This window comes from Drosophila bipectinata, chromosome 3R, assembly GCF_030179905.1.
Source record: "Drosophila bipectinata strain 14024-0381.07 chromosome 3R, DbipHiC1v2, whole genome shotgun sequence".
NCBI classification, from domain to species: domain Eukaryota; kingdom Metazoa; phylum Arthropoda; class Insecta; order Diptera; family Drosophilidae; genus Drosophila; species Drosophila bipectinata.
Genome location: NC_091739.1, coordinates 3,765,455 through 3,782,721, shown reverse-complemented (window position 1 = coordinate 3,782,721; position 17,267 = coordinate 3,765,455). Strand labels below are relative to the sequence as shown.

At 37.3% G+C, this 17,267-nt stretch overlaps 1 protein-coding gene across 1 annotated transcript; it reads right to left on the bottom strand.

The window, feature by feature from the left end:
• Positions 1-15,602: 15,602 nt before the first annotated feature.
• Positions 15,603-16,303, bottom strand: LOC108127982 (uncharacterized). Its single transcript, XM_017245332.2, has 4 exons — positions 16,289-16,303; positions 16,046-16,201; positions 15,823-15,990; positions 15,603-15,758 (listed from the first exon to the last, which is right to left on the bottom strand). Exons 1-4 carry the CDS (start codon positions 16,301-16,303, stop codon positions 15,603-15,605), a joined length of 495 nt encoding a protein of 164 aa, XP_017100821.2.
• Between the last annotated feature and the right edge of the window lie 964 nt (positions 16,304-17,267).

The window sequence follows — 17,267 nt, the reverse complement described above, 5'->3', positions numbered from 1 at the left end:
GCCCAATTATCCGGCCCGGCGATGGCATCGAGAGTTTCAGGTGTTTTACGGCTCTAATTGGCACGTGTTATCGCGTGTCTGAGCCCTTCGGTTATCTTGGCTAATCAAAGGCCACTCCCTCTTGACGTCGACGCCCCTTTGGCCTTTGTTCAGTGTCAGTGACATTTGGCCAATTCGAACATGGCCCAAACGTTTGTCTATCATTAACTGCTCAGCAATTTGTGCAACTGTGCCATATAAGCCCGCAGAAGCCATTGACATCCATCGAGGCACGTCCCCTTATGCGCTTTTGATGGTGTGTCGGTTAGTGCCTGGCATGGCTTAATCAAGTTACGACTAAACAAAAGCACATATAAATTATTTAATTAATCCTTTGGGTTTATTTGCACCGCAGCCGTTGTGCCCAAGTGTGTCTAAGTGTGCGTGTGGGCAATCAATGTCATAAACGAGCACAGTCGCCCACACAGCCGCAAGGTGCGAAGCAACTGCCTTCCTGCCATGATTGTGATTTCCAATTAATTTTTGTTGCCCGAAGAGAGAAAAATATGTTGCCTTCGTTCGGGGTTCGATGAAACTCAAAGATGGAGGTTACAAAAAGTTCCACGGGTTTTGTTGCAGGCTGAGCATCATCATTTCGGGGCATAAGGTTGAGGCAAGGTTAATGGAGTTGAACAGACTTGGCTAAATTGACAAACTCTTGTGAGTGAGTAGGGGCTTTTCTTAGGGAAAAATATATAAATTAAATTAAATATTCTTTTTAAAAATGAAAGGCCTTTTTAAAAGGAAATAAATAATAACTGGTGTAAACAAAGGATAATAAATATTCTTAAATAATTACTTAATTTCATATTTAATGTTATTTTATTATTCATAATATCGAGCAAACATTTCCATTGTGCTTTCATTTGGCAAAGGTACTAATGATTTCTGCCCAATTGAAATCGAAATGCTTGGAAAATCCATCCAAATAGTTGAGAGCTTTAGTTCTGGGGCACACCTGCACCTTCGCCATTTGAAACCTCCATGGATATCCATTCAAGTCCCATAAATATTCATTGCCTGGCCAACGGCATGGGCTTAAATTTCGCAACCGAATTGGGCAAAGATGCTAAGACGGCCATGCAAGGCAAGGCAAGGAAACTCGGAGGAGTATCATTGTAGCCCCAGTGGCACCCGCGTACCCCGGAAATTTAACCGAGTTGCTGCAACAATACATCTGCAGAGAATCCAAGTTCATGCCGACACGCACTAAATCTTTGCTTTCATGTTTGCGTTTTTGTTTGAAACGGAAAGCGGACGAGAAACTAAACCCTTGCCCGGGCCAAGTTTTCCCTCGGCCAAATCCACACACCCAAGCCAAGGCACACATGGAACTGAGAGCCGAAAAACCTATATTGTAGTGGATATAAATCCCTGCCACATGCCTTTATGCAAAGTTTGGATTAAGTTTTGGCGTAGAGGGAGCCCGGCAAGCCAGGGGTCGATGGCAAGGTCCTGAGATCCTGCGCCTGCCAAGGACCGGCTGCTTCTGCATGACTGCCCAAATTTGTAAACAATCAGAAAATGTGTCAACTTATTTTTGCCCCCAAAAAATAGGAGGTCGGCCATGGAGAGAGGGCTTTTGAACAACAATGGCAACACAATCTGATGCCTGATGCCTTAAGTAAATACATAGTTTGAAATTTGTTCAGAGTGTTGTTGCTTTTGGGGCTGCTTCTTGGCCCAAGCAGTTGGAAAATTCATTTAAGCCGCTTACTGGAGATTCGTGCTAACAATAATAGCATCATAATAGGAAGCGATTTCAACTTTTAAATGCTAAACGCATTTAAATTGTACAGGGCAGGAGTGACTGAATATTTGCATAAGTCCGATACCCTTTATGGCCTTATCCAAGCGAGCTCTGTCAGAGCGGAAGGAAGATTGTTTTTTGGCCAATTGTAGTTGGCAGACCGTAAAATGAAGTTTCCAGTGCAGCAGCATCTGAAGTTTCGATGAAAACCAAACACACTGCCCCCGAAAAGACTGCATACACATGCTGGCAGCTAGGTAGTCGGGCAGTGAGGCCATTTATATTGATCCCTTTTTAGCAGGACAATTGTCAGGCGAGTAAATTGGATTTTGTATTCTTTGACAGTCCGATTTGTCTTTTCAGACCTAACATTTAATTTCACCGACTATTTGTAAAGTGGCCGGAGACAAAAGCTTTCCGCTGACATGACTTCCCTGGGAGAGATTGCCGAATGGGACTGGCCAGACAATTGAATCCACACAATTAGTAAACCAATACCAGACACATGCCAACAGCAAAACCAACAGTCTTGGTGTGGGCCGTCGATACTGCTTCCATTTCAACGGCCATTTAAATCAATCGATTGACAACACTTTCCCGACACAAAAAAACCAACATGAATTTGATACGACCCCAGAACAATGGCCAAAATAATTCCGTTTGCATCTAATCATATCTGTTTATCCATTTTCATTTATCTAACAAATGCAGAAAAGCATGACTCTTTAAGCTGAATTTGGTTGGTTTATCCAGTAAATTATTTCAAATTTTAGTCATACTTTACAGAATATTTATGGTAATAATCCTTATATGCTAGTAGAGTTGTACCCACTCTCTAACCATTACTGGAAACTAATCTGAAATTGCAAGCAAAGTTGAACCCATTTTTATCGCTTCTTTGGGCAACGTAAAGTTCTCGAACAAGTTCTAACTTCGAGTTCATGATCTTGCAGGCGCATAAACTTGGGGATTCGGATGCTGGAGCTATAAATAAACTCGGCAAATGTGTAAAGTTCCTCCACTCCAAAAAGGCAAACAGGCAGGGAGTCAAGGGGAAGCTGGTTGGAAGGACTCGTTTTGAATATGGTTGTCATTGTTGGCAGCGGCATTGCGGCAAGCGATACCGTTGTACTTGCAACACCGCCGCCAATGACAACGCACGTGTGTTTCGAGACTCGTCCCGTGATCCTTTGTCTTTCCCTCCTATGCTCTACCTTCTCATCAACCACAAAACGGGACCAAATTTCCCCAGTGACGGACGGACAAATTTAACATTTTGTGTCAAAATGCTGCTGCCAGGAGTCGCAGGAGCCGCATCAGGAGCTATAACAGGACACATTCAATTGCGGCAACCGCAATACAGACACTCAATGCGGTGGGGAATGGAATGGAGAGAGGGATGAGGCAGTTGACAGGATTTGGTTTCAGGAGAAAACCAAAATGTTTATACCCCTTTTGGGTATTTGAAAAGAGGGTATATTTTTTTGAAAATTTTTGAAAACATAGTTTTAATATTCGTAAACCTTCTAATTATTTAAGAGTCAGAAATTCAAGAGAGGTTATTTGTTTTTTCTGCAATGAAAACCTCCCATAATAAGTATTATATAGTCGGTAGACTCTGTCAAATCCTTTCAACTTATTTTGCATATATTGGGAAACAATAAATTTTAATGTGGCAAGCTGTGTGGGTGTCACTCGATTTGCGTACATGTATGGTGGTGCGAGGGCATGGTGGTGTGATGGCGTGGTGGGACGATGGTATGTGTACCCACGTCCGACAGAAGCTGACCTTCGACATTGCCGACATAACGGAGAAAGAAAGCAAATCCAAAGACAAAGGGGCCCCAAATCGCCAGACTGTGACAGCTGCGAGGCATGGATAACTTAAATGGGTTAAAAGGATATGTTTCTGGCTCAAACCGTGGCCGGATTGTTCCTCGTTTCCATTTCCAACCTCGTCAACCTAAAAAAAGAAACCAAAAACAAAAAGAAAAGCTTATTAAACGCATGAGTTGACGAAATTGAATTTTCCCTTGACCAAAAATAAGCAAGCGGAGCTCTATACGGAATCAGAATTGAATACCAACATCAACATCTCGCCCCATGCCACTAAACAAATCCCAGATCTAGGGGGATTTGTGGGAATAACTTCAAATGTCGACTTTGGAAAACAATTTACAATTATAATGATAATCAATTTTACATTTAGCATTGCGCCGCTTCCCCCTTTTTGCATTGCAAATTGTTTCCTTGATCAGGCAGAAAGTAATGCCCAAGTATTTTAATGCGAGAAAGCGGGAAAAACGGTGAAAAAATTGGAGAAAAAACGTGAAAGGAGCCAAGAGGGAAAACAACATTAGTGACTTGGCAGCAAAAAGTTTATCCTCGACTAGCTCTTGCTTTCTACGGCCATTCAAACAATTTTTTCATTAAAAAGCAAGACCTAACTTTCGGCGCAAACAATTTTAATAAACATTCGCAAAAATTTAATTATATGCATGGGCATTCTCATGATCGGACGAAATAGAGCCATTCAGTGAGGCGCCAAAGCAAACATGGCCAGATGCAAAGTCAAAGATAACCGGGCCAACACCCACAAACACACACATAGTCTTATGCTCGGCAACCAAAACAGGAAGAGACCTTAACCCGGCTGCTAAGCTGAAATTTAATATTGGAAGGCAATGAGCCGGCGCGCAATAAAAGCCAAAACCCCAATGGGATTGAGATTGCCGAGTGGCAATTGGCGGGGGCAGCGGTGGCACAGAAGCTCTATACCTAGGAGGGATAGTCGGAGACCTAAAGGGCCGGGTGTAGGTTATAGGGGGATTGGTATGTAGGGGCCATCGGCCTCTCATGTGCCGCATGGTAATGAAGACTCGTCGCCCCGCCCCAAACTTCGACTCTATTTTCACTGCCTCTGTTCTAGAAGCCAATAAAGTATTGCTGCAGCCAAGATACAAAAAAAACACTGCTAAAAATTATGTATTATTTACGCGATCAAATTAGTCCACTGGACTAACAAATTATTAGTGGTTGCAAATCTAAAGGGTACGATAGAAGACCATGAAACCTTTAATTTTTTAAGATATACCATATAAACTTTTTATATTAGTAAAACATCTTTTTTGTGGAGTGTTAAACAAGGACAGACTTGCCATTAGTCGACGAGTCGATCGACAGCCATTCGGGGTGTGGAATGGCTAAAATTGTGGAAACGGCAACGGTAAGCGTTCTGCTCTGCTCTGTTCCGGGCTTTGTTACATAATAGGTGAAGTTTTATTGTCGAAAGCTATTAAACTTTTCCCATCAAAAGTGTACGCTGCTGCCACATGGAAAAGGTGTAGAGCATTAAAGTTGCAGCAGTCGAGGAGCCGAGAACCGGGACACACAAACTTAAGGAAATGACTCTCATAATAATGATTATATTGCTGGTCATTGCTGGTGGGACTTAGTTACAATTTATTAAAGTTTATTTTGTATTCAACAATACCCATATCATATCCCACAAGGAATAACTGTCAGTATCCTGGAAAAATCAAAATTTTGTTCTATTAAAAATAGTTAGAAGTTAGTATTTAATATTTTAAAAGCATTCATAATATCTATTGTTAGATCATAAATAATATTTCTAAATCCATAAGCCGCTTAAAGTAATTGATGCTGGAATTACTGTTCAAACAAATCAATTCCTATACTCGAATTGTGCTTTTTGTGAAACTAATTTAATCCGAAACTGATAGGCTTATGAAATTGTCGGGAGAGCCTGATGGTCTTCGATAAATTTGTGACAATGAGGTCTTGGCCAGAGTCACAGCCCAAAGGGACTGAAAAACAATTGACTGTGTGGAAACTTTGTTTTTTGTTCGTTTTTGTAGCCGACTGTTGGCATTCCACTCCATCTTCGATTTGTGTTTTTCCTCCCATGCAATCGGGGCACGCATTGCGCATAAAATTGCTTTCACATCGGAGGAGGAATTCGAAGGACCCGGCGGACAGAAGCACTTTCGGGGGCCAAAAAGGCTTCAGCCATAGAAGCTCCACTTTATTTGGGCCACTTGTTTCGGGTGCGGTTGATGTCTACATTTTGAGAATGTTGGTTAAGCACTCGGCAAGTTTGCTTGTTTTTCTGCTTTCCGCGCATTCTGGACTTTACAGCTCCTGCTCTAGCTCCTGCTCAACTGTATCCACCATTATTTTTCCGCTGAAATTGAAAAAGTTTATGAGCAATTTTAAAAGTGAGTTTCCGACTTGCCCACACAGATTGGGTTAATTCGCATTTTGCTTCGAATGGTGCTAATGAATTGGCTCGTTTGCACTCGGTGGGTGGCGGCACGGTTGCATTTCCACAAAAACACGCCCCTCGTTTCTAGGGGGACCGTTCAGCACTTGAAATGCAATTAATCATAGTAAAAGGAAAACAACAAGAGGTTTTGTTTGAAATATCAGGAGAAAACCGCATTGAATACCTCAAGTAAAACAAATACAAGGACATTTAAGAATGTTACTTTTTTTTCTTTTCTTTTGATTGGTCTTGACCTCTGGTACCTATGCATTCGATAATCTTTTACCGAATGCATATCTGAATATCTGATAATCTGAATTAATTTACTGTTCAGGAAGGTTAAAAGACACAAATTTGATATGAAGTAAACAGTTTAATAAAAGTTGTTTTATTTCCAGCTTGTGGCCATAAAATTCATTTTACAAATGTGCCTAAGTAGCTTACCAATTTTATTTTCTTGCTATTGATTTTGAGCGTAGAACTTTTTTTTCTCTTTTTTTATGTGGTACACGTGTCGTATGAGTGATATTATTTTTTTGGCTCTAAACCATTTTATTTAGAATCTGTTAAAGATATAATGTTTTTTGACATTATTCTTAATGGACATTTTAACTATATCTTAACAAAGAACACCTTGAAAAAAAACCAATATTCCCAAAAAGCTTCCGATGCTCAACCAATCTCCGTATTTTTTACTGGCCTAAACCTGGCCTATAATTGTCTGCCTTACTATATGAAATCAGTGACTGATAAGATCAAAAATGAAATCTAGAATTTTCTTTTGTTTGTTTGTTTCCCACAATCCTGAAAAAATGAAGATGCTAGTTACTAAAATATGATCAACAGTTGTTATACAATTTTTTGATATACAGATAGATAGTTCTATTTAGTTGTTCACGTTAGTATCGGAATTGGTATGTCAATATTTTCTCCAAAACTCGGCCTTTAAATAAAACCTTAATAAAACACAGAAACGTGACGATATACCTATAAAGTACATAGTAGTAATTGTTAATCAAGCCGAATGTAACACAAAACCGTGTTTAAAATATTTGTAACACTCTAAAAATCCTGATTTATTTAAAAACAAGAAAGGAACGCTAACTTCGGGCGGAGCCGAAGTTTATATACCCTTGCATTTAAAACCGGATATATATCGCAAACATCGGATATAGTTGGCCGATCCTTATGGGAATAGGAATATATAATCCAATTTATTACAATACAAAATCTAAAATAAGTCCCAAACTTCTATCTTCAAAAATACGAAAGTTGATATTTCTACCAAATACCATTTCCGATCGTTCAGTTATATGGCAGCTATGGGATATAGTCGGCCGATCCTAATGAAATTTGGTAGGTTGGATCAACTGACCAAGAATTAAATCTGTACTAAGTTCCAGCTTTCTATCTTCAAAAACACCAAAGTTATACCATTTCCGATCAATCAGTTATATGGCAGCTATAGGATATAGTCGGCCGATCCGGGCCGTTCCGACTTATATACTGCGTGCAAAGGAAAGAAGGGTGTGTGCAAAGTTTCAAGACGATAGCTTTAAAACTGAGAGACTAGTTCGCGTAGAAACAGACAGACGGACAGACAGACGGACAGACGGACAGACGGACATGCTCATATCAACTCAGGAGGTGATCCTGATCAAGAATATATATACTTTATAGGGTCGGAGATGTCTTCTTCACTGCGTTGCACACTTTTGACCAAAATTATAATACCCTCTGCAAGGGTATAAAAATATATGTGTTTTAACGGTACCAAGTAACATTTTACCGCCTAAAATTATGAAATTTGAACAAGTTCCTATATCTTTTTTTATAATACATTTTTTGGTTTCTAAAATTGCTCTAATAGTTGATAAAAATTTATCCAAAAACGTCTTAGAAAAGTGCACTTGGGTGAAAAATACACAAAAACACATTTTATAGCAAACACCCACGCGCACACTTGGTCGAAAAGTCGAAGAAGAAATAATGTTGATGCAATAACATGCAACTTTGACACCAGAAAGGGCAAAGGACTACCCGAAGGGCTCCCCTTGAACGAGTGTGGGCGTGAAGCCGTGTCTGTGTGAGTTACATGCACTTAACGTTGATTTGTGCATCGACCGTAGGATCTCAAGTCAGCTCAGAGCCACTCGGATGACCTGCTTACCCGACACAGCACATCCAGTAGCAGTGGCCACTGGCAACGGCAGACCCCTCCAGATCGACCCCTTCGGTTTACTTCAGCTCAGCTTAGCTAAGTTTCATTTGCAATTTTCATCTGCAGCTGTTACACGAGTGCCCGGCAAACAAGCCAAAACACACGCATTCACACAAGACTGGCCCAGAAGAATACACATATCCGGGATATATATGTACATATAGTATAAGGAAAATGGGATTGGTAAAGCAAAAGTTAAATTTGTAATCGAAATTCCAAGAGTCACTCATACTCTTGCTTATTATCTGATATATGAGTATCAAAATGGGGGCTAAAATAGATACTTTTTAATGGATATACTTTGTGTTTCTGGATAATATATTAAAGAAAGATGCTTGTACAATCTCAGGATGGATTAAAAATTAATTGTACCATATTTTCCTCATATTATTATACGGAAAGAGTAAACCAAAAGTAGCCTTCAGACAAAACAATTTCTTGCTTTTGAGATGCAATATCGTTTGTTAGACCAGCCACAAAGAAGCTCGTCGGTTTCTTGGCTGTTTCGACCTGGCCAATGCAATTAGTATTAATAAATAAATTGGATTTGAAAACTTGTGCAAGACGCGAGATATGCCTTGGGAAATGCAGAAAGATAGGACTGTTAAATTTATCACGGAACCGAGGCGCCCCGGAGTCAAAATGAAATTAATACAGGACGCTATTAAATTATTTTTAATTGGCCACCCGTAGTATTGCGCTGGTCTTAGTGGAAAATTGAATCACAACGCTGAAAACCACTCAGAACACCACATTCTCGGGGCTAAAACCAAAAGCAAAGGCCGAGGCAGAGTCCAAGGTCAGGGTTGGTAATTACTCGATATTTGCGGTTGTGGCTGTCCTTATGGCACATTAAGTGCAGGACTAAGGAGGCCGAAAGGAACGCCAACCCTGACAGCTGGCAATTGCTACAACTTCATTTCCAGTTGTCGTTGCCAATGTCCGAGTGGTTGACGATTTGAACGATAGGTTCGGTAATTATGACAACCGCAAACATCGGCTCAGAATTCATTCCAATGCCCAAGCTGAGAGCATACCCTAATGGTTAATTAATTGATGTGTTGACAGTTTAAAAACCACAAGAACTCCCCAAGCGAGTGTCCTTTAAATGTAGGTTCCATTCAATTAAGCCCAAGGGCTTTTGCATAACGAACTACGATTTAATTTCCTGCTTTTGTGTTGTCCGAGGAATTTTAATCTTTTTATTTTAATCTTCTTTAAAGCCAAGTCCTAAATCACAATCAATCAAACCCAGGTCTCTGCAAAGGCAGAAAAACACATCTTCGTGGGGCTGAGAAGCAATAAAAATTATATTGCCTGTCAAGAAAAGCCGAGGTGAAGCAGGAAAATCAATTAAATGCATTTTTCAAAGACTCATCTCATTTTTTGCTTCCGGTTTTCTTCATCTCTCCATTTTTATATATTTTTGTCTTTTTCTCGTTTACCTAAAGCTTTAAGTTGTTATAATTTATGGCGTCTATAATTGCAGCAATTTGCAGCAAAGGGGCAAGGTGTGCCACACCCACTCATCGCCCCCACTCAGACGTGCTTGTATTTGAGCTGGGGCTTATATACAACATGCTACACATGCCCTTGAAACACTGATGAAAATGCTTATTAAATGCGACTTATTTTTGTACGAGATAAACTTTCTATATTCTCAACAAAAAATATTATTTTGTGTTAAATGTTATTTGCTTTTTAGATATTATTATTACGTTTTTATAAAGGTTTGCCATTGAAAATGCTTAACCAATTCTATGAAAAGTTTAAGTTCATCTTATATAAATCAAAGAATCTACAAAAATAAACTATTTTAAACATTTTTCAATATATCATTTTTTTTTTCATATTTCATATAAAATTTTTTCTCTCAGCTATCCATCTTCTTCCTAGGAATTGCTTTCGCTGCCTTCTCCTATTTTTGTCGTCTAGGTTGCAGGCAAAATGTCAGCATCGTTCAGGACCTGATGCTCTGCTTCGTCTCTTTCACCAGCCGTGAGCCCTCTCTTTCCAGCTGCGGTCCTTGCTGCTGCTTGATTGCACTTTTAATTAACTTTTTTGCGAGCTGGTCTTGCTATTTCGCTTCAGCAACAGATCCTGTTCCCGTTCCTGCTCCTGCTCCTGCTCCTGTCTTAGCAGCTGCCTTTGCCACTGCCAATTGTCGGCACTTTGTGCTTTTTACTTTCGCCTCGTCATTAACAAAGGCAAACAAGTCGCGCATAGCGCCATAAATAATTGAAGTGCCGCCCCCACGCCCACACGTTAAATTATTTGGATACAATTTAAGCCACACAGCGAGCCATCATAATTCCGCCCGCCGGCCAATATGTTAATTCAATTGGGTTCATTGTAATCAGCAGCAGGTGAAAGCGAAACGCTTCCAATCAAGCTGTGACTTCCCCAAATGTTTGCCACTGTTTACGGGTTTTTCCCCAATCGTTGCCCCGAAAGCCATACCTCAACGGATTCTATTTTCCACAGGTATACTGGTGGATGACGAGCTGGCAGGTGAGCATTTGGCAGTGCGGGCACGCGTAATGTTATGATTGGAAAATGAAAATCATTTACGTGAGCAACCAATTTGCAGCTCATATAAAGCAAATCTAGCGGCAAGCTGCAGTACCCACAGCAACCCGAAGCGGCGAGAGGACGAGGTGTTTGCTGGGCTATCATGTGTGCAAATTAATGCGGCCAACGTGATGAGCATAACGAGATATCCGAAATCCGGAAAATATATTGCCACGGGCGGCATGCTGCCTAGACGTAATCGATAGGGAATTTTTCTTTTATTCTGTTTGTTAAACAATGATTTTTTACTTAAATTTTAGTTTTATACAAACTATACATTAACTGATATTGAGAATACATTTCATTAAAGAACTCTTTGTACACCTAAAAATGCATTAAAAATAGGCAAATGCTCACACAATACTATTTAGACTTTCCCCATCATTAAAACAATTTATTAAATTCTTTTTAATTGTCAAAAAAAAGAGAATATGAAAAAAAAGATTAAATATGTCCATTACCAAATAAAATAAACAACAGTTTTTGTAAAACAGACGTGTTTTCAGGATGTATTTCCGCCCGTTGTTGTTTGCCTTTTTGCTAACATTTATAATTTTAATTACATTGGTAATATTATATCAACCCCTTAATTTTTAATTATTTTTATACAACCTTTAGACCGAATCCAAGTTTGAGTTTACCAATTTTATTTGCAAGTCCCATGATAAGAAGTTTGGAGAATTTGAATATTGTATCTTAAAGTCTGTGAATCGTACCTACAAATATATATCTGCGAAATGGAAACTCTACAAGCTGCCTATAACAAATTTAAAGGTAAATAGATTTTAGCTTAGAAACTTGAACCTCAAAAAATATTTATTTCCCTGAAAGGTTAACTTGGCTCTCTGGAAAAAATTCAATGGATTTAGGCCATTTCTTTACAATTTAACATTCGAAGCATGTTCATTCATCGATAACCCAAAATCAAACCCAGTGGCCAACTTTGTGTATGAATCGTTTATGAGTTATTCAAATATTAACCACTCTTGTCCCATTACTGTAAGTTTAATCATAGATTTCCCTATTTAATCATTTAATTCCCTTTTAACTAATATTTTTTAAGACTGATGCTATTTTGGAGAAGCTCCCAGCCGAATTTGTTGACTATCGATTTTCAAAAGTACTTCCATTCCCAGAGGGTGATTATTTTATTGAAGTTATTTGGATGCGCTCTAGAAAACACTTGGCATCTTTTAAGGTGTATGGAACTCTTTCCTAAATACTTCATACTTTTTAAATGGTTTTTTAAAGTTAAATAAAACTAAATTGTTTACGGTCCAACGGATATTACATTTTTCTATACTTAGCTCTTTCCGGCTCATTTCAGCTCTTAAACGGTTTTGTTTTCAATTTATTAATCATAATATCCCATCATTTAGCATTCTCATTTTAATAGTGAATATTCAATGTTCGTTTAATTGTTACACTTTGTAAGAATTTACATACGTTAGTATTCTTTTAACAACTCAACGAATTCGATGCGATGACCGCAAAAACTTTTTTCATATTTTACCTGATTTCTTTGCTGACTTTACCCAATCAAGTAGTATTCTTCATAAATTGTAATGATAAATTATTTACCCAAACCACTTGCTAGATAGAATCAAGGTTGGAGTTTACCAACTTGGTGTGCAAATCTTTTGATAAAAAGTATGCCGAGCCCGAGTACTGCATTTTGAAGTCCGTCAATAGGAGCTACAAATATGTGTCCGGGAAGTTCAATATATACCAACTTCCTCTTAGAGTAATGAAGGTGAGTATAACTCTAATAATTACTTTTAATAATAAAATCAATAAAATAAAATAAAATTAATTTTCTAAAAAAAAGATAAACATATCGCTCTGGCGACGTTCAAATGGTTACCAGCCCTTCCTCTTTAATCGCACGTACGACGTCTGCAAATTTTTGAAACATAGAAAATCGAATCCAAAGATAAATTTCATTCATGAATCGTACGTGGGCTACTCGAACTTGAATACCTCATGCCCTATTAATGTGAGTATGTTAGGATACGGAATTTAAAGTCACTGTTTAATTGTGGAAATTATTTTTAGCATAATATTATTTTGGAAAAGTTTCCGGCCTCCATCCTTAATCATCGACTGACAGAGGTTCTTCCTTTTCCGGATGGCCATTACCGTGTTGAGGTTCGATGGATGAATTCTGAGGCTCTAGCCATATTCGCTAAAATTTCTTTTTCTTTCTCATAAAATTCCTTCGGATTTTCTTGATTTGTTTCTTCGAATATGAAAAAGGATTTACAAATTTCGGGTGTAGTTGTACGATCAATACGTCCACTTTTGGGTAGCGGATTAAAGTTTAAGAAGCGGATTCGTGAGCAAATCCTTGAAATCTTGTTTTTTTATTTCTATTCTCTCCAATCAGAAAAGGTAATAAAAAATCTATTGAAAAAGTAACATTTAGTTTTATTTTATAGTTCATGAAATTCTTCCAAATATTTGGACAATCGCATGTTTTACTTCATATGCAGTTTCTTATTTGTTTCTACAAGTTAATCGCCCTATGGAACAGGCAGGACCTTTGTAACTGTGTTATTTATAAAGTCTGTATCCAGCTTTTTTATGGAAAATTATAAATCCTAAAACAATCTTATATTACATATATTGGTTGATATATTGGTAATATAGGTTAATAGAGTATAGGTTAATAGAGTAAACACGTATAGAGTAGTTCAAACAAGAAAGGAAAGCTAACTTCGGGCGGAGCCGAAGTTGATATACCCTTGCAGTTAAAACCGGATATATATCGCAAACATCGGATAAAGGTTGCCGGTTGCCTGTTTCTACGCGAACTAGTCTCTCAGTTTTAAAGCTATCGTCTTGAAACTTTGCACACACCCTTCTTTCCTTTGCACGCAGTATATAAGTTGGAACGGCCCGGATCGGCCGACTATATCCTATAGCTGCCATATAACTGATTGATCGGAAATGGTATAACTTCGGTGTTTTTAGAGTTAGAGATTTCAAATTTGACACGAGAGCTATTTTTGGCAAAACATTACGTCATGCCAAATTTCATAAGGATCGGCCGACTATATCCTATAGCTGCCATATAACTGAACGATCGGAAATGACCCAACTTTCGTGTTTTTGAAGATAGAAAGCTGGAATTTAATACAGATTCTATTTTTGGTCAGTTGATCCAGCCTATCAAATTTCATTAGAATCGGCCGACTATATCCCATAGCTGCCATATAACTGAACGATCGGAAATGGTATTTGGTAGAAATATCAACTTTCGTATTTTTGAAGATACTAGAAGTTTGGGACTTTTTTTAGATTTTGTATTGTAATAAATTGGATTATATATTCCTATTCCCATAAGGATCGGCCAACTATATCCGATGTTTGCGATATATATCCGGTTTTAACTGCAAGGGTATATAAACTTCGGCTCCGCCCGAAGTTAGCTTTCCTTTCTTGTTTTTTTATTAAAATAAATGAATATTAAATTAATATGGTACGTTTTTTATTATGAAATTGTACCGAAAAATTGTACAACCGCTCTCTCTATATCATAAGCAATCCAATGCACTTCCAAAAGATAATCATCCTCCGGAACAGGAAGAACTTTTGTAACTTGGTAGTTCATAAAGTTGGCATCAAGCTTTTCTATTAAGAGATCATGCTGAAATAATATATTCTACTTATTCTTCCTTTTGCATATAATTAGTTTTTCACTCTTACTTACATCATAAGGACACGTATGATTAATATTGGAATAGGTGCTAATGAAATTATACAAATAATTAGCGATTGGATTTTTATTGACACCACTCAGAAGCCTACAGAAATCCACAGTAACATTGTAAAAGAAGGGGCGGTAACCATTGAACCTTTTATATACTAATCCAGTAACCTGAGAAAAATGTCAAAATTTAAACATATTTTAATAGAATGTCCTAGTGCATACTTTAATTTTAGTAATGGGCGTTTTGAATAAGTTCACTTTTATGAAGAAGTACTTATAGCTCCGGTTCACAGACTTCAAATAACAATAATCGAAGTCATCAAAACTTTTGTCCACGGAATTGGAAAAATTGGAAAGATATTGGAAAAATATCAAGAACAACACCAGCTTCATCCTCATCTTCGGTACAAATGAAAGAATAGATTCGAATATTGTATAGCTTTTATCTTAATTGTGTAGTATAATTAAAGTGCTTTTTTTATAATCGCGTAGAAATAAATAAATAATTGGTACATAGACACTTAAACGTTTTCCACAATAAAATTTAAAATCTAAATGGTTAAATAAGTTATTTTTAAATTTTAGAAGCCATTGACCAGAAAAATAGCTCTTACCATATATACCGTATAGCTTTTCCACAGCTCGATCTATATTTTACAATGTACTTAGTGGCCAATGTACTAGTGGATATAGTTGACCGATCTTTTTATCGGTCTTATATCGGTTTTAAAATACCAAAGTTATGTTATTTCCGATCGTTTAGTTATATGGCAGCTACAAGATAAAGTAGGCCAATCCTTATGTTATTAGGTATATAGTTCGCGTTCACTCCAACTATATCCTATAGCTGCCATATAAGTGATTGATCCAAAATAGCTTCACTTTGGTTTTTTGAAGATGAAATGTTGTGACTTTTTCAAAAACTGTGTTATCTCTGTGAACGCCAGTCCATTCATTTTCCAGCCAGTTTCTTTTTTTTTTTATTATAATAGATTAATATTAAATCAATACCATAACTTATTTATTAAGAAATTGTAACGAAAAATTTTACAACCGCCCTTTCTATATCGTAAGCAATCCAGTGCACTTCCAAAAGGTAATCGCCCTCCGGCACAGGTAGAACCTTTGTAACTTGGTAGTTCATAAAGTTGGCATCAAGCTTTTCTATTAAAAGATCATGCTGAAATAATATTTATTGCTTATCCTTCCTTTTGAATATAATTAATTTTTTCACTCCCACTTACATCATAAGGACAGGTATGATTAATATTTGAATAGTTTTTAATGAAATTAAACCCATAAATAGCGATTGGATTTTTATTGGCTCCACTCATAAGTCTACAGAAATCCACAGTAACATTGTACATAAAAGGCCGGTAACCGTTGAACCTTTTATATACTATTCCAGTGACCTGAGAAAATATGTCAAAATTAATTGAAACTTTAATTAAATGTCCGCGTAGATACTTTAATTTTAGTAATAGGCGTTTTGAATAAGTTCACTTTTAGGGAGAGGTACTTATAGCTCCGATTCACAGACTTCAAGTAACAATACTCGAAGTCATCAAAACTCTTATCCACGGAATTACACTTGATATTGGTGAATTCAAATTTTCCAGAAATCTAAAAAACAAATTTTAAATGCATCGGATCCTTCAAATTAATTTTATTAACAACCTTTAAAACTAGCAGCAAAATAAAAAACAACACCTGTTTCACACTCATCTTTGATGGCCAATGAAAGAATCTATTCCAATTTTGTTCAGTTTTACTTGTAATTTTGTTCCTGCCTATAGAAATAATTACAGAGCCATTTTTTGATCGATTATAAAAAATACATAATGAATACACAGGTATATTTTTGATACAGTTTTGATTGACGCAAAAGAACGGTACAAAATTAAGAGTTGAAATAGTTTCAAAGTTATTATATTATTATTTAAGCTATCGACCGGAAAATTACCTTATACTCAGATGGTCTGCAAAACATAAAAAAATATACCTTAAACTTAAAACATACACCAAAGCGTTAGAAAGAATCGATCGATCTTACATCCAATTTATTTACTTTAGTAATTTCTTGACGAATAAAACATAATAAAACATATCAATAATTCAGATATTCTATTCAATTAACCAGATTTTTATAGACTTGCATGAACCTTCAATAAAGTTAAACAGAACAAGTGCTCCAATAAAGGGCCTAAAACAAAGCCCGGAGAAAATTGTATAAATGAAAACTAAATATTTATTTTGGGCCCTTGTTATTGCTGCCAACTGACAGCAAGAAAACAAAGAAAATTGGGAAAAAGGTTTCCCGACAACAACAGAAAACATCGCTTATCTATGAGCGTTGAGCGCCTAAATAAGTAAGTCAATAAATCAATTGAATAAAAATTTGTGCTGCCTTTTTATATTTGAAGTTTTTGCTTGGTTCCTCTCTTTTTGTTTTTGTTTTTTGGGCACTTCTGTTTTTGGCAAATCCCAAGCAAACAAATGTGAGCAAAAAAAGTTTGGCCTGGGAAATGTTTGGCAGGCAGTCGAGAAAACAATGATGAAAATGAGACAGTGGGCCGAGATCCAAAAGGTTAAGAGGGGATGATGGCCCGGGCCAGAAAGATACATAAACAATGATAACTGCAAAGTTTATCAATTTGTAAAATGGCAGCCGCAGACATGAACAGCTCCA